At 38.6% G+C, this 17,919-nt stretch overlaps 1 protein-coding gene across 4 annotated transcripts in view; it reads right to left on the bottom strand.

Moving 5' to 3' along the window:
- Positions 1–17,919, bottom strand: part of LOC102045936 (hook microtubule tethering protein 3) — a 94,189-nt gene that overhangs the window by 66,006 nt on the left and 10,264 nt on the right. For 3 of the 4 annotated variants that reach the window (XM_055698861.1, XM_055698859.1, XM_055698860.1), the window contains exons 2-3: positions 13,529–13,614; positions 2,930–3,002 (exon numbers count right to left, since the gene is read on the bottom strand). In XM_055698861.1, the coding sequence (XP_055554836.1) occupies positions 2,930–3,002; positions 13,529–13,614 (159 nt within the window). Of the gene's footprint in view, positions 1–2,929; positions 3,003–13,528; positions 13,615–17,919 lie in introns of those variants that run through there. The other variant, XM_055698862.1, reaches the window with a different exon arrangement.

A 17,919-nucleotide genomic window follows, 5' to 3' on the forward strand; every position in this document is an offset into this window, starting at 1 on the left:
CTACATTTGTTTCTTTATTAGGGAATTTCATTCCTCCAAAATTTTGGCAACAATTATTTTCTACGCTGTTTCCCATTTTCAGTAAAGGCCGTTTCATTTCCAAACGCTTTCTTCAGAATGAAATACTACTACTGCTTAAACTACAGTTTAAACTGTAACTAAAGTATTCAGCTGTACTACTCAGAAGAGATATGTCTTTGCTCCCTACCCACCCCCCCCCTTTTTTTTTTACCACAACATAAAAGTGCAGCTCAGCAGGGAGAATCGGGGTTTTGTTGCCCAAGAGAAAACAAACTGCTATGTACAGTGATGTATGCTATGCCCTAGAGATTTTAACCCCAAAGTAGTAACATGTTTTTCTACTAAAAACAGTTGACAAAACCTGTTCAATTGTAATACACAGAATGCTTGCTGAATGCTTCTTACTTTGCAAGTCCCCTGAGCTACACCATTTCCCTTTTTCTACCCTGTGCATTGTTCAGTCTCTCAAGTCAGACAACCTGCCCTGAAACAAAGCATAGAACATCCCTGTGAATGCATACATTTGTTATAAACTGGTACAAAACAGCAAAAAATATTTTTAATAAGATTGCATTCTTGCAGTTATTGGAAAGTGAATGGCTAAACCCAAAACATAATGAAGCTGAGCCATGTATTCTTGCTTATTCTCCATACAGGACAGCATCAAATTCAGAGTTAACCACTGCATGATTTTCTGGGTAACTCTTTCCAGCATTTGTTAGGAGAGCTGTATCAAGCCTACACTAACCTCTATCAGGCCATTCTAACCACTGTTCCCCAAAGTCGAACTACCTGCATGTGACATTTTGGTGGTTTTTTTTTTTAACTTACTCCCCTACAGACTGGCTCCCTTTATGAGGTACATAATACTGAGAGCTTGTACAAGTGGCGACTATTACACCATATGATACTAGAGGCAAAGAGCAACATGCATAGCAACAAAAATATAATTCAGATTCTTGTCTTGATTTGTGAGGCAGTGAGACAACCCAACTATCATTTCTCATGAGGTTTCTCAAAACATGAAATCTGTTATCAGTCATGTGTAAGTATGTTGCCTGCATTTTAAATCTAGTGACAAACAAATAGATGTGCACGGATTGAAAGCATTCCTACAAGCCAGACTACAAATGACGGCTTGACTGACAGACACTTAAACAACTAGATTACTAACAGTATTTACTCACATACAAAGCAGAACAACAGTTGGCAAAGTATAGGATTGCTTTCCTGGTTACAAAATAAGTTAAAATATCACATTTGTGCCTTTCAGTATCCTTCATGAAAAGGAAATTGGAATAAAAAAATTTATACAAAAAGCTGGCATATACAGCTCAACCACAACAACAAATAATCAGTCTTCAGTTTCTATTTGCATGGATATATGAAAAACAAGAAGGAATGACACCAGCATGAAATTGAAATTTGATCTGTTTTTCCAATCTCAGTCACATAAGGAAGTTACTAGATTGCTCAATTTTTTATTTTTTTTTTTTAATTCACACCTGCTAAGCCTTAGTATCTGCCAAACTGGTGGGAGACATGAAAAAATTATTCCTCAAGCTCCATATGAGAGTTACAGAAGCTGCTGGTTCACATTCAATCAGCTGAAATGCCATTATAACAAACAGTTTTCAATTTGTTGTTCTCCAAATTTAACAGCCAAGATCTCAATATTCCTCAGGAAAAAAACATGGAATTTTTTTAGAGAAACAAAACCTTGCATCCAGCTGTTCACTTGCAATTCCACACACTTCTTTGAAAAGTTCATTTAAATTCACTGCTCTACAACCAGCAGAACTAAAAGCTTTTTTAGGGTTCACTCTTTTATTCACCAGCCAGTCAATATATCCTCATCAATATACCCCACATTTTTGCTGGCAGCCCTGGTAGACAAAACATTCTAAAGATCAGACTTCCACACAGTCAGGAAGGCAGCAGAGACCACCCCAACAGGTCTACTGGCCAACTAAAAACATACACGGCAGCAGCATACTCCACCCTTGCCTCAAGCAGCATTTAACATGTGTGTCCTATGTATTCAGCAAGTGATGTTGATGAGCCTGTAAGTACTAGAGCATTTCACAGTTCTAGCCCTTCCCCAGATGCTCAGAAGGGTTTTTGGTGGCCAACAAAATGGTTTTATAGGTAACATGAACTAACATGCAAACCATCACTATTTTGTTTCCCCAAGCAGTCAGGCTGGAAATGGCAATTTAGAAAGGTGCATATATCACACCCTGAAGAAAGCTAGTCAGAAACTACACTAACATCTGCATGTGAAACTCTGTTCTTTGGGATTTATAAGCCAAAATGCTCCTCAGCCACAGCACTGTAAATTCTATTCCCTTAAGGTTCATAGAGAAAGTATTAAAATACCAAGCGATACAAATGACCCAGCAAATAGACTGTGGTTAAAACACATACTGAGGACAAACAACAACAAAAAAACATTACTTCCTCTCCTAAAGGTCAGTAATAGCACAGAGCTGACGAAGTAAAAGAAAACAACACTTTGCCATTTTTATTTCAATAATCGCTTATTAGTCTGCTGTTTTTATCCAGTTGCTTCTCAGTGTGGTTTTCTTAATGCTACTCTCACACTTTGCATTTAAAAAAAATATCTTTCATTCAACATTTAAAAAACAAAGAGGTAATTTATGCATAAATTTTATTTTTATGTTTTCCTTTTAAATTGAAACCCATTTACAAACTCGAAGTGTCTTCTTCACTAAACTGTGCAGGACTAACAACATAAAAACCAAGGAAGCGTAACTATAAGGGTATAAAATTCAAAATGTGGTACTACAAAGCAAGGTCTTAATCTAGAAATATGCTAATATTTAGACACAATATTGTACTAAGAACTGAAATACAGATTTACAGACAAGCAAAGTCAGTCAAATACCTTTAGCCTCCAATTATCTCCTACTTCTGTTTTGATCCTGTTCAGCCAATTTTCATCAAAGTAAGCTGGATCTCTGAAACACAAAAAATGTAGAGTGTTTATTAAAAACAGGTTACAGAAGCTGTGAAGATACCTTAGTAATTAAGCCTCTACTTCAGGCTGAGGTTATTTAAGTGATGACCTCTGTATATGACACATGGCCTGTATAAAGTAGTTCAGAAACCTGCTATTACTTACTTTTCTAAGGCCTTGCACTCTGTTGACAGCACAGCTTCATTTGTGTGCCGTGAGTAGCTAATGCTTTTGAGGAAGCTGCTGTACTTGGAACGCATTTTGCCAGTTTTTCTCTTTAAGTTCTTCTTCCTCCAATTTATTAGCTGGTGCTAGAGCAATATTTGCTTGCATTACTTGGAAGTGTTAAAACAATACTTTTACATGTCTTATGGATCCCTACTGCTATACACTACTTAAAACTATTCAACTTCTAAAATGGGAAACTTGAAGTGGAGTAATACAACTGCTGCCTTTATATGGTGAGAAGAGTCAAAAACAATCACTGAAGTTAACAGTTATTTCTGTTATTTCAGCTACCAAACACTATCAGGTTTTGCAAATCTCTTCTCATGGTAACCCTAGACAAACCTTAATGTGAACACCCTTCTTTGAAAGCTTTTTTTATCTTCTGCACTTTTGACAAGGCAATCAAGACAAAGTATGGAACACCTACTGGTTGTAAAGTATACTTCTTCCCTCCTTTTCCTTACAAGCACCTTCCATAAGTTGCTGTTTCAAGACAACTCCCAAGACTCTCTTGCCCCCAGGTTCCAAGGTCATCTAAAAGGCTCACATTGTCTACCGTTCACTTAAACCATGTTTTCCTTGTATCGTAGAGAATTTTGAAAATGTTATGATGAAAAGTAAGGAGATGGACTGTACTACAAATAACTGGTTTTAAAGGAATAGGTCAACATAACATAAACAAAGGCTCATATTTCATCCAACATATGAAGTTAATATAGTTGGGGGAAAAAACAACTTTTTTGTAAGTGTAAGGCTCTTAAGAATCAGTGCGGTAGGCCAGGCTGGAGTTTCACATGAAGTATTCCAATTTCTGCACTTACACTGCTGCATTTGCCGAGTACTGTTAGATTTACTGCTGTATCTGCCACGAAGAAGCAGCCTCCAGACTGAGCTCTCTTTTTAAGAGCAGGATGCAGCAATTACATACATAATATAATTATATTAGGGCACAGAGTTTGTAACCTCACTTTGGACCTGAGGCACAATATCTCCTGTACTCCATCTTCGCCCCAATGTCTTCTTCACATTGCATCAAAGTCTGCCAAGTAGCCCGCGATACAACACACAGCAATGGAGAGAGATCACAAACAACACTGTTTCTCTACTGACACATTCAAATTGCTATTTTTACACATACTGTTACAGAGTCTGGTGAAGATTACGGTGTATTTCCTTTCCTCTGACATGGCATCCGCAAACATATAGCTGGAAGAACAGCTTTAATTACTAGTTAAGTTGATGACTCCAAATTACTCCCATTCAAAAACAGTGCAGTTCTAGCACAGATGACAGAATCTTAAACTATGAAACAGAAAAAGCAATGTCTTATCCAGAATTTAATCTGGTTTTGAAACAGATGTTTCCAAATAGGTTTCAAATGGCTTCTCTGCGCTCAGAAACCAGGTAAAACTAAGGATGAAATTGAGCTGAATACATACAAGATCTACTAGAAATGAAGGCTCACGTTCAGCTTTCACATGCAACAAATGGCTCTTCTTGCAAAAAGTCTTAATTTGCCTAAATTCTACCAATCACAATAAAATAATCTGTACAGTAAGGGGGGGGGCGGGGGGAGGAGAGTTCAAGCCCCATGTAAGTTACATTTGATTCTGTTTGAGGTGTGGAGTTCAAAAAGCACCCCAGCACCTTTCAGATAGGTCTTCTGGGAATTGCCAAGGACAAAGTGAATTTTGCTTACAACAGACTCACAACTACAAAGCGTTTATGCAGCTGAGTGACAAAGCAGGTAGGCCTAATTACCTGTGCCTCACCAGCAAAAAGACTAGAGGGACTTTCTTAGGGACTTCTTTAGGACTGCACTTGGTCACTAACATCTTCAGCTGCTTCAAGGCTGCAGTGCCATGAATATACCAATTCTTGATTTGCCATTTTCATTGTAAACAGTGACTCTAAGAAGCAACATGGGTAAGCAGAAACGACCACTTACAAGCAGAATTATATTTGGACTGATTGGATGGCTAATACTGCATATCTATTTTTCAATAATAAGGGCATCAGCTCAGGAAGAACAACAAGATTTCAGGGTCAGCTCCAACTCATTCCACTCTGGAAGCCTGTACTTCAATAGCAAGTAAGCGGCTTTTCTCAACTACCTCCTGCGATAAAAGTAACATATGGACCAGCAACTGGCCTTCACTGTCTTGATGTAAGTCTTGGGCTACCTACACCTTTATATGTGTCTTCAGATATATAAGAAAGGTCCCTGAGAATTAAGTCCAAACTCATTGTGGTCATCCACTCGCACGGATGACATTTGTTGGCTTCTTTTAAGTATACAAACCTCAAATGATCCAAGGGTTCAGCAGCTGATAAGTAATCCACTCTAAATTACCAACACGTAACAGTGGTGAGAATACTACCAACAATTCTCTTTACAGCACCTCCACACAGATTACACAATAATTAGTAGCATATTGCAAGAACGCTTCGACAGGAATACAACAATCAGAAAAGCAACAGGTTTGGTATCAACACCAGGCAAATCTAGAATGATCATCCTTTCCTCAACCATAAGTGACCTCAGAGTAATTTCTAGTGTGCCGTTATAATTTAATTTCTGTCCCCAAAAGTCCGATTAAAGTTCAGCATTAATACCAACAGCAATGCTTTCTCTATCAAACTAACAGAAAGCAAATCTGAAAAAAAAAAAATCCATCAGAATTTCTACAAATACTTTTTAAAAGGGGCTTCCAGACATTTAAGTCAGTCATTCACAGCCCTTTCTGCAAACAAGTCTCTCTGCTGAATTTTTGGGAATCACAGTTCAGTTATATTCAGAGTTCTTTAACTCCCTTAGTCCATGCCATTAAGAAAGATGCTATCATTTCTTAAGAGTGTTTGAAAAAGCATCACCAAAGCAAATATGAAAGTACGTGGTTGAAAACTGAGCAGCTGTGATTACAAAACCTACCAGCTCATTTTGAAAAGGTACTGCATTAAACAAGGGCAGCAGAAAACTGACTGGAGCATCATCATTACCATGAGATGACTTGTTAGAACCGAGCATTTTGAATTCAGTCAGTTCCTGAAGCTGGATCCAAACTTGCACAATCTCTTGCACTAGGTAACTTTCCAGGTTTATAAAGGTAGTTGTATATTAGTTGGTTGCTGCCTAGTATCTGAACAGTACTGCAGAAATCTGGGTCATTTCTTCAGAGCACAAGATACTTACGCTGTTAATTTATCACTTCATGTGATGTTGTTTTCAGCAGTGCTCATTTATACCATCTCCATCTTATTTTGTATGCAAATTTTCCTTTACTTAAGCAATCATCTCTCCACATCATAGAAGCCAAGACACAGAAATATTCTTCTGAAGAAATACTACATGCTCTGTGGGTTGGTTAACTCATGATTATTACTCATTTTGACAGTGGTACAGTAAGCTGCTTTAAGAAATGTCTGTTTACAAAAAATTCCTTCCCCCAGTAATGTACAAAAGTATGGCTTTTGTGTTCTGCATGTGTCAAAACATACACAGCATGCTGCAATGTATAATATAACAAATGAATAATTAAGTCAGGCACAATGCACAGATGACAAATGAAAATATATACCATCTCTTACATTTACCAAGGCCAGTATGACAGGCTAAGAAAGAATTAAAAGAAGAGGGACACCTGGTACTAAACATTCTCCCGAGTGGGATGAAAGGAAAATTTGGAACTGTAGTATGAAACAGGGAATTATGCTGTTATAGGGATACCAGTGGACACTGAAAACATGAGTAACAATGAATCTACAAAAAATAAAAAGAAAAAAAGTATGCAACTCATAAGCAACCCATAGCACTTTTATCTGCTTGAAACAGCATAAGCCACATGATTTTAGGCAGACAGTTTACTCAGTTCAAGTATTATATTTTGCTTCCAGTCTTTACTCCTGGAATACAGCACTCTGTAAAATAATCAAAACTGATTGTGCAGAGGATCTTATCTCACTGTATTTCATACCAATTCTAGTCACAGGAACCAGTAATCTCCACATCTGAACACAAATGAACAGTGAATCTTAAAGAATAATACAAAAAGGTAAGCTAAAGCATAGGCTGAATTTCTTCCTCCAAGATAATATAGTCAGCACTGGATAATTCCATTCAGTGGTACTTTAACCTGAATTTGAAGATAAGAGGTTTTATGATAAAAAGAAAGTGTCCTTCAGGGATTCACCAACAGCTGTTCATTAACAACTGAATTTTTAAGCAAAATGTTCATGTTTGGTTACACAGCAAATGTTTCTGCCATTTTACATCACACACTACATCAGTAAAAAAGCTTCTGAAGGTGTCAGTAATTACCCTCTTGTACCCTCTTCTCACTGCTTCTTCTAGCAGTTTTATTACAGAAAATTCTACATGAGTTGTTACTTCTGATGAAGGGCCGTTACTTACAAATGGGCTTCTACTTTGAGTGCAAAAAATATTGAGAATAATGTACGAATATGGACAGCAATGGAGGAAGCTGCTGACCCCTTCTGAATGCTTGAGACAAGGCACAGCTGTGAATAAGTTGATGAGTAAGCAATCCTTTTTTTTCTTTCAGCAACAACAAATCCTACAGTTCTGTGTTGTGCAAATTTTCCATATATCTAAAGCAACTAATCCCCTGAACTAGGGATCTCCTTGAAACTGTCTTGATTTCATCTTCTTTCCACTATCTCCTACCCTCACAAGTACCAATAGACTCTCTCTGTGAAGGTGGAGGTTAAAAAAATAGAAAAAACAGAGTTCAGACTTCTAAAGTTTTCAAGAAGAAATGCTATCCTTACTCTCCTATGGAAATATATCCAAGTCACTGGATCATCCCAACATCTTCCAGTTTTCATCAGTGCTCTCTACCTCAAGAGTTCCTTACTGGCTGAATTTTCCTCTTTCATAGCAAACTTTTTTAAAAAGGGTTCTCACTGGATATATTAATCTGCTCTTTCAGTTATTTTTTAATCACTGATTAATTTACTATAGTAAGAGTCCTGATGCACCCTAAAGTTGCCAAAATTCTCCCCTCCCACCTTCATGTAATTAACCTATTAGTACCATTAGCCTCAAAAAACACACAGATGAAGAACCCTAAACAGGAGGCAGCTATATTGAAAGACATGCAAATTTCAAGGAACATGCATTACAGAAATAGTAGCTTCCTTATTCCATTGAGAAAGGGGATAACAGCATTTAAGTTCTGTATCTCCAGTGGAGACAATAAATTTGTCCTTTGAAGATTAACTTGAGAGATTTTCGTGTCAAAGCCACACTGTTCAAGGTTCCACTGCAAATTAAGTGTTTGCAGTCACATGGTGCTTTCAGGTGTACTTGCTCTTCACAATTTAACACCACTGCATGACTTTTCCAAATAACCTCAGGCACCCAGCCATCTTGCTCTTACACATTTCTATACCTGTAAAAATTTTCTTCTATGTGGTTATTTTTCTTAGGACAAACAGGGAGCCAATGCTGCTAATATAAAAACAGGAGTAGACTGGAGAACCCTACTCTAGACTTGCTTTATGTTAAGTATGTCCTGATTCCTAACGAAGTATTCCTCTTCTGGTATCTGTTTGAAGGAGCAAAAGGAAGATTTTACTGCTAGTGTCAAACTCGGATTTGTTTTCAAGAAAGAATATTTAAAATGGCTTTGTCAGTATGCTCCTTATCAGTTTTCTAGTCAACTAAACAAATGCTGATCCCTGTATTTGGCCTATGTTCTCATGTCCAGACAATATTTGGCAATTCTGCAACCCTTGGTATCCATTTCAAAAATCAATTGCAGCACTCTTCTGTCACTAAAAAAAAAAAGCGCAGTAATATTTTCCCCTCATTCATATGTTACCATTACTGTTTTACAATCCAAGATCAGCTTGCTGCTGCACTTCAAAGTTTATCCCAGCAGGAACACAGTCAAAATTTAGCAATAGTACTGCTAAATCTCTGCATGAGTATCAATGTATTCATTGCACAAGTATGCAAAATGGTAAATCTGAACCACAACTATCATAAAATAAGACCACCAAATACTAATTTTTTCAGGTTCAAATTATTACCTAGGACATAGAGAAAGAACTTTAAATTGCTTAGCTGATCTTTACATACAAACTGGGTAAACTAAAAAATTCCCATATTCAGCATGGCAATTGCTACAGGAATTACTTTAAAATCAAACTACAGAAATGCAGTATTTTTATTGTACATCTCTCTTTAAAACTTTGGTTCATCAGCTGAAAACAGTAACTCTGAATAGTTTTCTTAATACTGTGCCAGGGAGAAAGGCAGTTGTTTCAGGTCATTGCAGTACCAGGCCAAACAGACAGTAAGGTTGAGGGGCCTTTGACACTGAAGTTTTGTCTTGGTTTGTATCAAGGTATATTATGTTTTAAATCCACATTTTTACTTGCCTTTGAACTAGACAATCAAGAACATATATAGTTATCAACTGTTGGGCCATCATTAAGTTAAATGGAACTCATACCCTACAGCAGAAGTTCAAGACAGAAAAATACCCATATTAGATACATCGCTATTACATTTTTTCTAAATACTCTGAAAAGAGATTCATGATGATTATGCTGAAATCCTGACTTACTATGTTTACAAAAGACACCATTTATACGGTCACCATCTTTTAACACTCCAGCAGGTAGAAAAGGACATCTTTCCAAACCTAAAAAAAACCACACTAGTGGTACATGATCGATGTATTTACCTTCAGACTTGCAAACTTCATGTTCAGACTTCAGAACACTTATAAGTAAGCTTATTTAAATGATGGGTTGGAAAACTCATTACTGCGATGGCGTATTATGTCATCTTTTGTGTACCAGCAAAATACATCAGAAGAGTAAAAAGACTGTTTCAATTACTCTGAAGCAAGAGGACTGCTGACATTACTTGAAATTAGTTTTGTCTGACGCAAAAATATGTAAAGATTAGGTAATTCTTGTAAGTGATCCCTCCTTTTCCTCTCAGAAAGAGAAATTAAGTGCAGAAAGAAACTTCACACCATTTACATCTTCTCTAGAAAAAGACTTCTCTACCTCAAGCCTTTAGGATTTTACATTCCAGGTCTTAACTTTCCACATGCTAAAAAGTGTTCCCTTTAAATATTTGACTACATCCAGATTTCTTCTTTCTCCCTTTTTTCACTAGGAGGAAGGCTCCTGCTCCACCTGAGGATTTGCAACTACAGAACCGATTCAGCATCCTCATTAGCAGTTAAGGGGCCAGGAGGGCAGTCAAATTGTCTGCATTCAGTAGATCTGAGCTACACAGTAGAAGAGGGAAGTAGCAAGCACTAGCAAGGGATAGAGCTGACTGACTATCATCTAAGAAAGGTTGCTGTTTCCTAGGATTTGGATTCATGGCACTGTTGAAAGACTGCCAAAGCTTGTCCAGTCCTTAGACTGTTACTCCTTCTAGTCTTCTACCTGGGCAGCAGCTGTACAGCTAGGGAGACCTGGAAAGTACCAAGTATGATTACACGGCTCTGGAAGCTATGGTCAAGACCCAAGTGGTGTTCTCCCCAATTGTGCTAGTTAGCAGGAAAGGTGTGAGGAGCAGACAGATCCTACTGGTCAACAGCTGGCTGTGAACTGGTGCTGGCAGCAGGATTTTGGTTTCTGTGAGCACCAGAACCCTCTTTGAGAATCAAGCTCGGAAGAGATGGGGTCCATGTGACTACAGTGGGCAGAAGCATCTTCACCAACAGGCTGGTCAGCCTGGTAAAAAGCTTTTTTTAAACAAGGAACAATAAAGGAGCGAAAATACAAAAATACAACCAAATATCAAGTGACAAAGTAGCAGACTGAGGGCATGAGATGATGTGAACAAGAGCTACCTCAGTCAACAAATCAGGGCTGAAATAGTGTCACTCCAAGCACATGCACATAAATAAGGGAAGGCCTACAAAAAAACACTACAGGGAAAGCTCTCATCCTTGGGAATCAGCAGGATTGTATGCACACATGAAGCACCTGTGCACTAATGCATGCAGCATTGAAAACAAACAGGAGGAAAGCCACAGTCTCACTGGGATCACAAAGACTTCATAGGATGGCTCACATTACTTACAAGGGTGCTGCCATGAATAAATACAGGCTTTTTACGAAGGACAAGCTGGGAATGCAGTGACAGGGAGATGCCCTTTATGTGAGGGAGCAGCAGGAATGCATGAGCTCTGTCTTGGGATGGATGATCAGACAGCTGAGAAATGGGCCAGGATGACCAGGCAGACCAACACAGGTGACATTGTTACAGATGCCCACTACAAGCCATCTGATCAGGATAACATCATCATGGACAAACTGATGAAGCATGGCCTGGGCAAGTAGATAGTGAGGTGGGTTGAAAAATGCCTGAACTGCCATGCTCAGAGGGTTATGAGCAGCAGCATGAAGTCTAGCCAGAGGCCAGTGTACTAGCAGTGTACCCAAGGGGTTAATACTATTAAATGTCTTTAGTAATGACCTAGATGATGGAACAGAGTGCATGTTTTCAGATAATGCAAAACTGTAAGGAGTATTTGATACACCTGTAGTTCTGCTGACATTTGGAGAGACCTTGACAGGCTAGAGAAACGGACTGACAGGAACCTTAAGCATTTCAGCAAAGGTAAGTGCAAACCCCACATACCAGCGTATGCTGGGGGCCAAACGGCTGGAAAGCAGCTTTACAGAGAACAAACTTGGTAGAAAGCAAGCTGAACACATTCCATCAATGCGTACTTGTAGCAAGGAAGGCCAGCCACATCCTGGGCTGCATTGGGAACAGCTTTGCCAAGAGGCAAAGGGAGTTACTATTCAGCTCTGGTGAGACCACATCTGGAGTGCTGTGTCCTAGACTCCCCAATATGAGAGAGACTTGGACATACAAGGAAGCTAAGTAAAGGGCAATTAAGATAACTAACAGACTGGAGCATGTCATACAATGTGAGACTGAGCAAGATGTCTGTTTAGCCTCAGGAAGAGAAGGCTCAGTAGGATCTTATCAATCCCATGTATAAATACCTCACAGCTCCTTCATCTTTATACCCTCATAAATCCTCTCAGTTGTGTCCAGTGAGCAGACAAGAGGCAGTGGGCACAAACTGAAAGACAAGTACTTCCACCTGAACATAAAGAAAAACATGCCCCCAGCTTTTTTTTTTTATTGGTTGGGGTTTTTGTTTGTTGCAGGGTAGGGGTGGTGAGGTTTTTTTTTGGTTTGTTTGTTCGTTTTTTTTAAAACTGTGAGGGCAATTGAATACTGGAACATATAGCCCAGAGGGGCTATGGAGTCTGTATCCTTCCATACAATTGAAGTCTGACTGGACACAATCCTGGGACAACTTTCTCTAGCAGACTCTGCTCTGAACAGGCGAGCTGGATTGAAAGGCACCTCTGGAGTGTTTAACCTCAACTGTTCTACAGTTCTTTGATGCAAACCAGAACTTTAACACAGAGCTGTTCATACCTGTTCTGCACCTGTCCAGTCTTCATTTACAACAGATTACACGAGAAACATGTTATCCTGCATTTACACTCAAGACAGTACCCTTCACACATTAAAAAGAATGAAGCAGGTCGGTGGTTGGGTTTTTTTATTATAGGTCTGTAGGAGATGGCATGTTTAGTTTGGACTGCTGACTGGCAAATGCTGCCTAAAGAACAATAAAAAGTTGTATTTCTGTGAAAATAGGTACATCTGCATGTAGCTACATTTCAGATGCATAACTGTAGTCCCCCAAAACATCCTAGATTACACAGAGATGTCGAACTAATGCATTTTATATTGTTTGTTCTTACAAGTTCAAAAGAACAAAAGCATTATCTAGATTAACAGCTATTATTCCTTCACTTACTTTCAAGAACGTAGTATCTTTGCAAACAGCTAAACTGATAGTCCATTCAGTTTATTGCAGAAGTTTTATTTCATGAATTATAATACGATAATGACATACTGATATACCAACTGTAGTTTCAAACAATCAGGGCCAATACCTTACCTTGCACTGGTTCCAGCTTCTTAGAAGTTTGAATTTGTAAGCCTAGTTTTAATCTAACTTTGTAGTGAACTCACACTTAAATAAACACCCCCCTAAAACCAAACTTTTTTTCCATTTACTATAGTTTTCTGAAAACTATTGAGAAAAAACAGTCATATTCCAGATCAAAGTACTGTATAAGCATAGGACAAGCCATATCCTTATGGAATACCAGCCAAGTTTGAACTGAAATACATTTAAATACACAAATTGTATTTTTACAAAATGTAAAAATAAAAAACTGTATTTAATTCATTAAATAATTTCTTACATTTTTTGAAGAACCTGTGCCATTACAACTCCATTCGTTAAATCCTCCACTGTCTGGCATGGTGCCTCAACATTAAACGTCTGTATCTGTGGGAGAAAGGAAGAGGTTATCCTCTTTTACTTTAGTGTCAAGGGATTTTCAAAAGTAAAAAAAATGCTACCAAATAGAACAGTGTAAACCTCACATTTTTAGTGTACATGTTAGGAATTAAGAAGCTTTAGATTTAGTAGCAATCAAGGAAATAAACCACTGCCAGGGCTTAGTATCTTCGTTTTTGCAAACTTGTAAACTTTGCGACAAATAACAGCAGTATGTTCTCCACAAAGCTATTTTTCTAATTTGGAAAGTCACTGGGCCTTTTGTTCTCCCATTCAAGTACTTCTGGAGCATATACTCAAGTAGACTCTTTCAATGAATACACACAAGAAACTCAGCTTTTAGAAGTTACCCAGATCACACAAAGCTCTCATAGGCTCCCCACAACCAGAATATCAAATGTAGAGGGACATACATACTCCAAACAAAACTATTCCATACTATCAGATGGAAGAGGGGACCACAATGCTGCTAAACCCCAACAAGTTTATGCACTACTACTGTTTCAAAGGTTTCAAGGCATTTTATTAACGGTGACAGACAGTAAGGTCCACAATGACAAGTCTCTGATCTTCAGATGGAAGCTAAGATTCCAAAAATGCTGCTATTCTGAAGGGGAATGCCAAGGACCATAGGACTGAGCTGTTTGATGACAGAATTACTTATGACTAAAGATGAGTTAGTTTGGACTAATTCCCCTCCAGACTGCCCACTGAACACACTGAAACCAACCTAAAGTTAATTTTCTGAGGATGCTGTGTAATAGTCTAGGTTACACAGGAGCAAGAATAATCTCTTAACAAAAACACACTTAGGTTCTATATGGCTTCTATTCATCAACTCCATTTTCATGCATATAGCATACAAGCTATCTGAAACCCTCCCCCTGCCATATCAGCAAGTGTACAAATACACAAGGCAAAGCTGCTCTTCTTCCTCCCTTGGTGTGGAAAAGAGCCTTTCTACTTCAGCATTTTTTCCAACCGGTCTAAGTTATTTGATCATTTACTTGAACACTATTTTTAAAGGATGTGGTTGAGTTTTGTGAAAATAGTTTTGATTACATCATTTAGATGTTATCTGTCTAGTGTGTCTGCTATCATCACCCTCAAGGGTTAAACCATGACATCATAATATCTTTGGAATGTCATGTAAGCAGTCTAGCAGCATCACTTAACATTAGTTTGCAGAACAAGCACCTAGGTGAATGCTCCTTTCTTCCTCTGGAAAAAAAAACCCTAGCACTCAATTGGGGGAGGGGGAAGGCAACAGTGCCCACAAATAGCCAAAAAACCGAGCTCTCGAAGCACGTTTGCTGATCAAGTTCAACAGTGACCGATGATTCATGAATGATGTCCATGTTCCAAGAGTACAAGAACAAATTACTGTGTGGCATACAAAACAGGCAGAAGTGACTTCTGCACTTCTGATACAGTAGATTTTCCTATAGCTTGTGCTGAGCTACCCAGAAAACACAGCTCCTTGCTTTTTTTCCAGAGAATCAAGAAGCCATCACAGATTGTCAAGACACTGGGTAAAAATCAGGGTGGGTGGGTTGGGAAAAAAAAAGCACACATGAAACACTACGTAACAGGATATAACACCAAATTGCTATTTTGCAAGAAAATTGAATTTACTTACAGTCTCTGAATTGCAATACTGTTGAAGGAATACAGAGACAATTCTGAATCTGAATCCACAAACTCAGCAACACACTAAACAGGAAATACTTTCTAGCAAAAAAGAGCTACATCATCATGGATGCTTATGCCTGAAGAAGTTCCAAGATGCTATGAAGATAAAATTCTCAGCATAGCCAATGAAAACTTGCTTCTACTTTTGCATATTCTACCTTTAAATAATGAAAATTTAAATCACTTTGCTGTACAATAGACAAATTTAAAAAAATCACTTAAGAACTAGGATTTTTCAAAAATAGTCAAAGTGAAATGCTCTTTTCAAATAAGTAATACCAACATCAAGGAGGTCTTCAAACAGAGTGCAAACTACTCAGATTTTTTAAATTAATTTTACATCTTGGTATATGAAAGACTTTCTTGACTAAATAAAAGTGTACATAGGAGATACCACTACAGTGACAGAAGAAAAGTTGCTATGCCTATTTCTGCAACACAGAGAAACAAAATGCACACTCTGCTGTTTTATAACTCATTTTAATATCATAATTCCCCAATACTTTATGTACATGAACAAGAAAAGGTTAACACTATCATTAAGGCTCAGGTAACCAGTCTGAACTCTTTTGTTCTCCACAGTCACGTAGGCACATAACCACTGAGGACAATAATGCCTTTCACAGTTAGATGACAAAGAACAGAAAGAGACAGACTAAAATTAATTTTATGACTTGTTTCTTCACATACATTTGAATTTAATAATAAATGTCTTTGCTTGCATAGGAAAGGAATATACAGCATAATACCTCAATTAAGGTGTCAAATTTATGCTACAAAACACATATTCAGCTCCTAAAACAAAGGAACTATATCCTTTCCAAATCCTTCAGATAGGTAATGAATTTTCTTCCAAAACAACCTACATAAAACAGCTTTACAAATTTATGTCAAACTCCCATACCATTCTCAGATAGTTCTACAAAATGCAAAACAACCTCAAAAACCAGTGTTCAATCTCCTGAAGGGAGAAGAATGGTAAGAATGTAGCAACGCAGAAGCAAAGTCCAGCTACAGAGACAAAGAAAATACTTTTTGTGTGTGCCTCTAAACAGCTATCCAAGAACAGCTGTTAAAACACTGTCCTTCCTGTGCACTGTGATGCATTTCCCCTGGAAGACTTCTGTCTCACCCTGCTGGAACTGCTCCTACTTCTTGAGTGTTTGCAATACAGACCCCATCGTTAGCTCCCCAAAGCTGTAAATTAATTCTCATTCCCTGGTACGATTTTTTCCACTTTTTGTACCACTATATGGAGCCTTGACATCATGCCTGAGTGGCGAGATGCCATCCAGAGGGACCTGGACAAGCTTGAGAAGTGGGCCCATGTGAACCTCTTGAGTCTCAAAGACAAGTGCAAGGTCCCACACCTGGGGCATGGAAACTTCTGGTATCATATCAATACAGGCTGGGGGATGAAGGGATTAAGAGCAGCACTTGTGAAGGAGGACTTGGGAGTATTTGTGGATGAAAAGCTGGACATAAGTCAGTAACATGCATTCACAGCCCAGAAAGCCAAACGTATCCTGGACTGCATCTAAAGAAGCATGCCAGCAGGTCAAAGGAGGTGATTCTGCCCCTCTGCTCCACTTGGGTGCGACCCCACCTGGAGCACTGTGTCCAGCTCTGGGGCTCCCAGTACAGGAAAGACATGGACCTGTTTGTGTGGGTCAAGAGAAGGGCCACAAAAATTGTCAAAAGGATGGAATACCTCTTACGTGAGGAAAGGCTGAGAGAGTTGTGATTGTTCCACTTGGAGAAGAGAAGGCTCCAGGGAGAACTTATTGCAGCCTTTCAGTACTTAAAGGGGGCTTATGAGGAAGATGCGGACAGACTTTTAGTAGGTCCTGTAGCAACAGGACAAGGGGTAACGGTTTTAAACTAAAAGAGGGTAGATTCAGACTAGGTATAAGGAATAAATTTTTTATGATGAAGGTGGTGAAACACTGGAACAGGCTGCCCAGAGAGGTGGAAGATGGCCCATCCTTGGAAACATTCAAGCAGGTTGAATGAGGCTCTGAGCAACCTCATCTAGTTGAAAATGTCACTGCTCATTGCAGGGGGTTTGGACTAGATGACCTTTAAAACGTTCCTTCCAACCCAAACTATTCTATGATTCTTTCAGACAAGAGCTGGGGGGTGTGTGTTAGGGGAAAACACATGAACCACTTGGCTCAGTCGCTCAATCACTACCTTTAGTAGGCCTTACACCTTCCATCAGCTACCATGTAATGAGAGAAAAGGGTTCTTTCATTTTATTAAATATTAATTCAGACCTCTGATCCACATGGTCATGAACATGAGCTGTCAATTTCTATATAACCTTAAAAAAAGGAGTAGCAGGTGACTGTTTCAGTGCAAAGAAGGCTGTCACTGGGGACTAAATAATAGCAGCAGGAAGTCAGAACCTTAGAAAAATCTGAGTTACAGTTCCAGATTACATATATGACTAGTGAGGGCTCATTAGCTACTAGAGATAGGAGGCAGAAACATATTTCATGAAAAACACTCATGATATGAAGGTCAGAGAACTGGACAAACACTCAGTTCTCAAGGACAGTAGCTGAAGACCAGGGTAAGAGTTGTGATGGTGAACCCCAC

This window comes from Falco cherrug, chromosome Z, assembly GCF_023634085.1.
Source record: "Falco cherrug isolate bFalChe1 chromosome Z, bFalChe1.pri, whole genome shotgun sequence".
NCBI classification, from domain to species: domain Eukaryota; kingdom Metazoa; phylum Chordata; class Aves; order Falconiformes; family Falconidae; genus Falco; species Falco cherrug.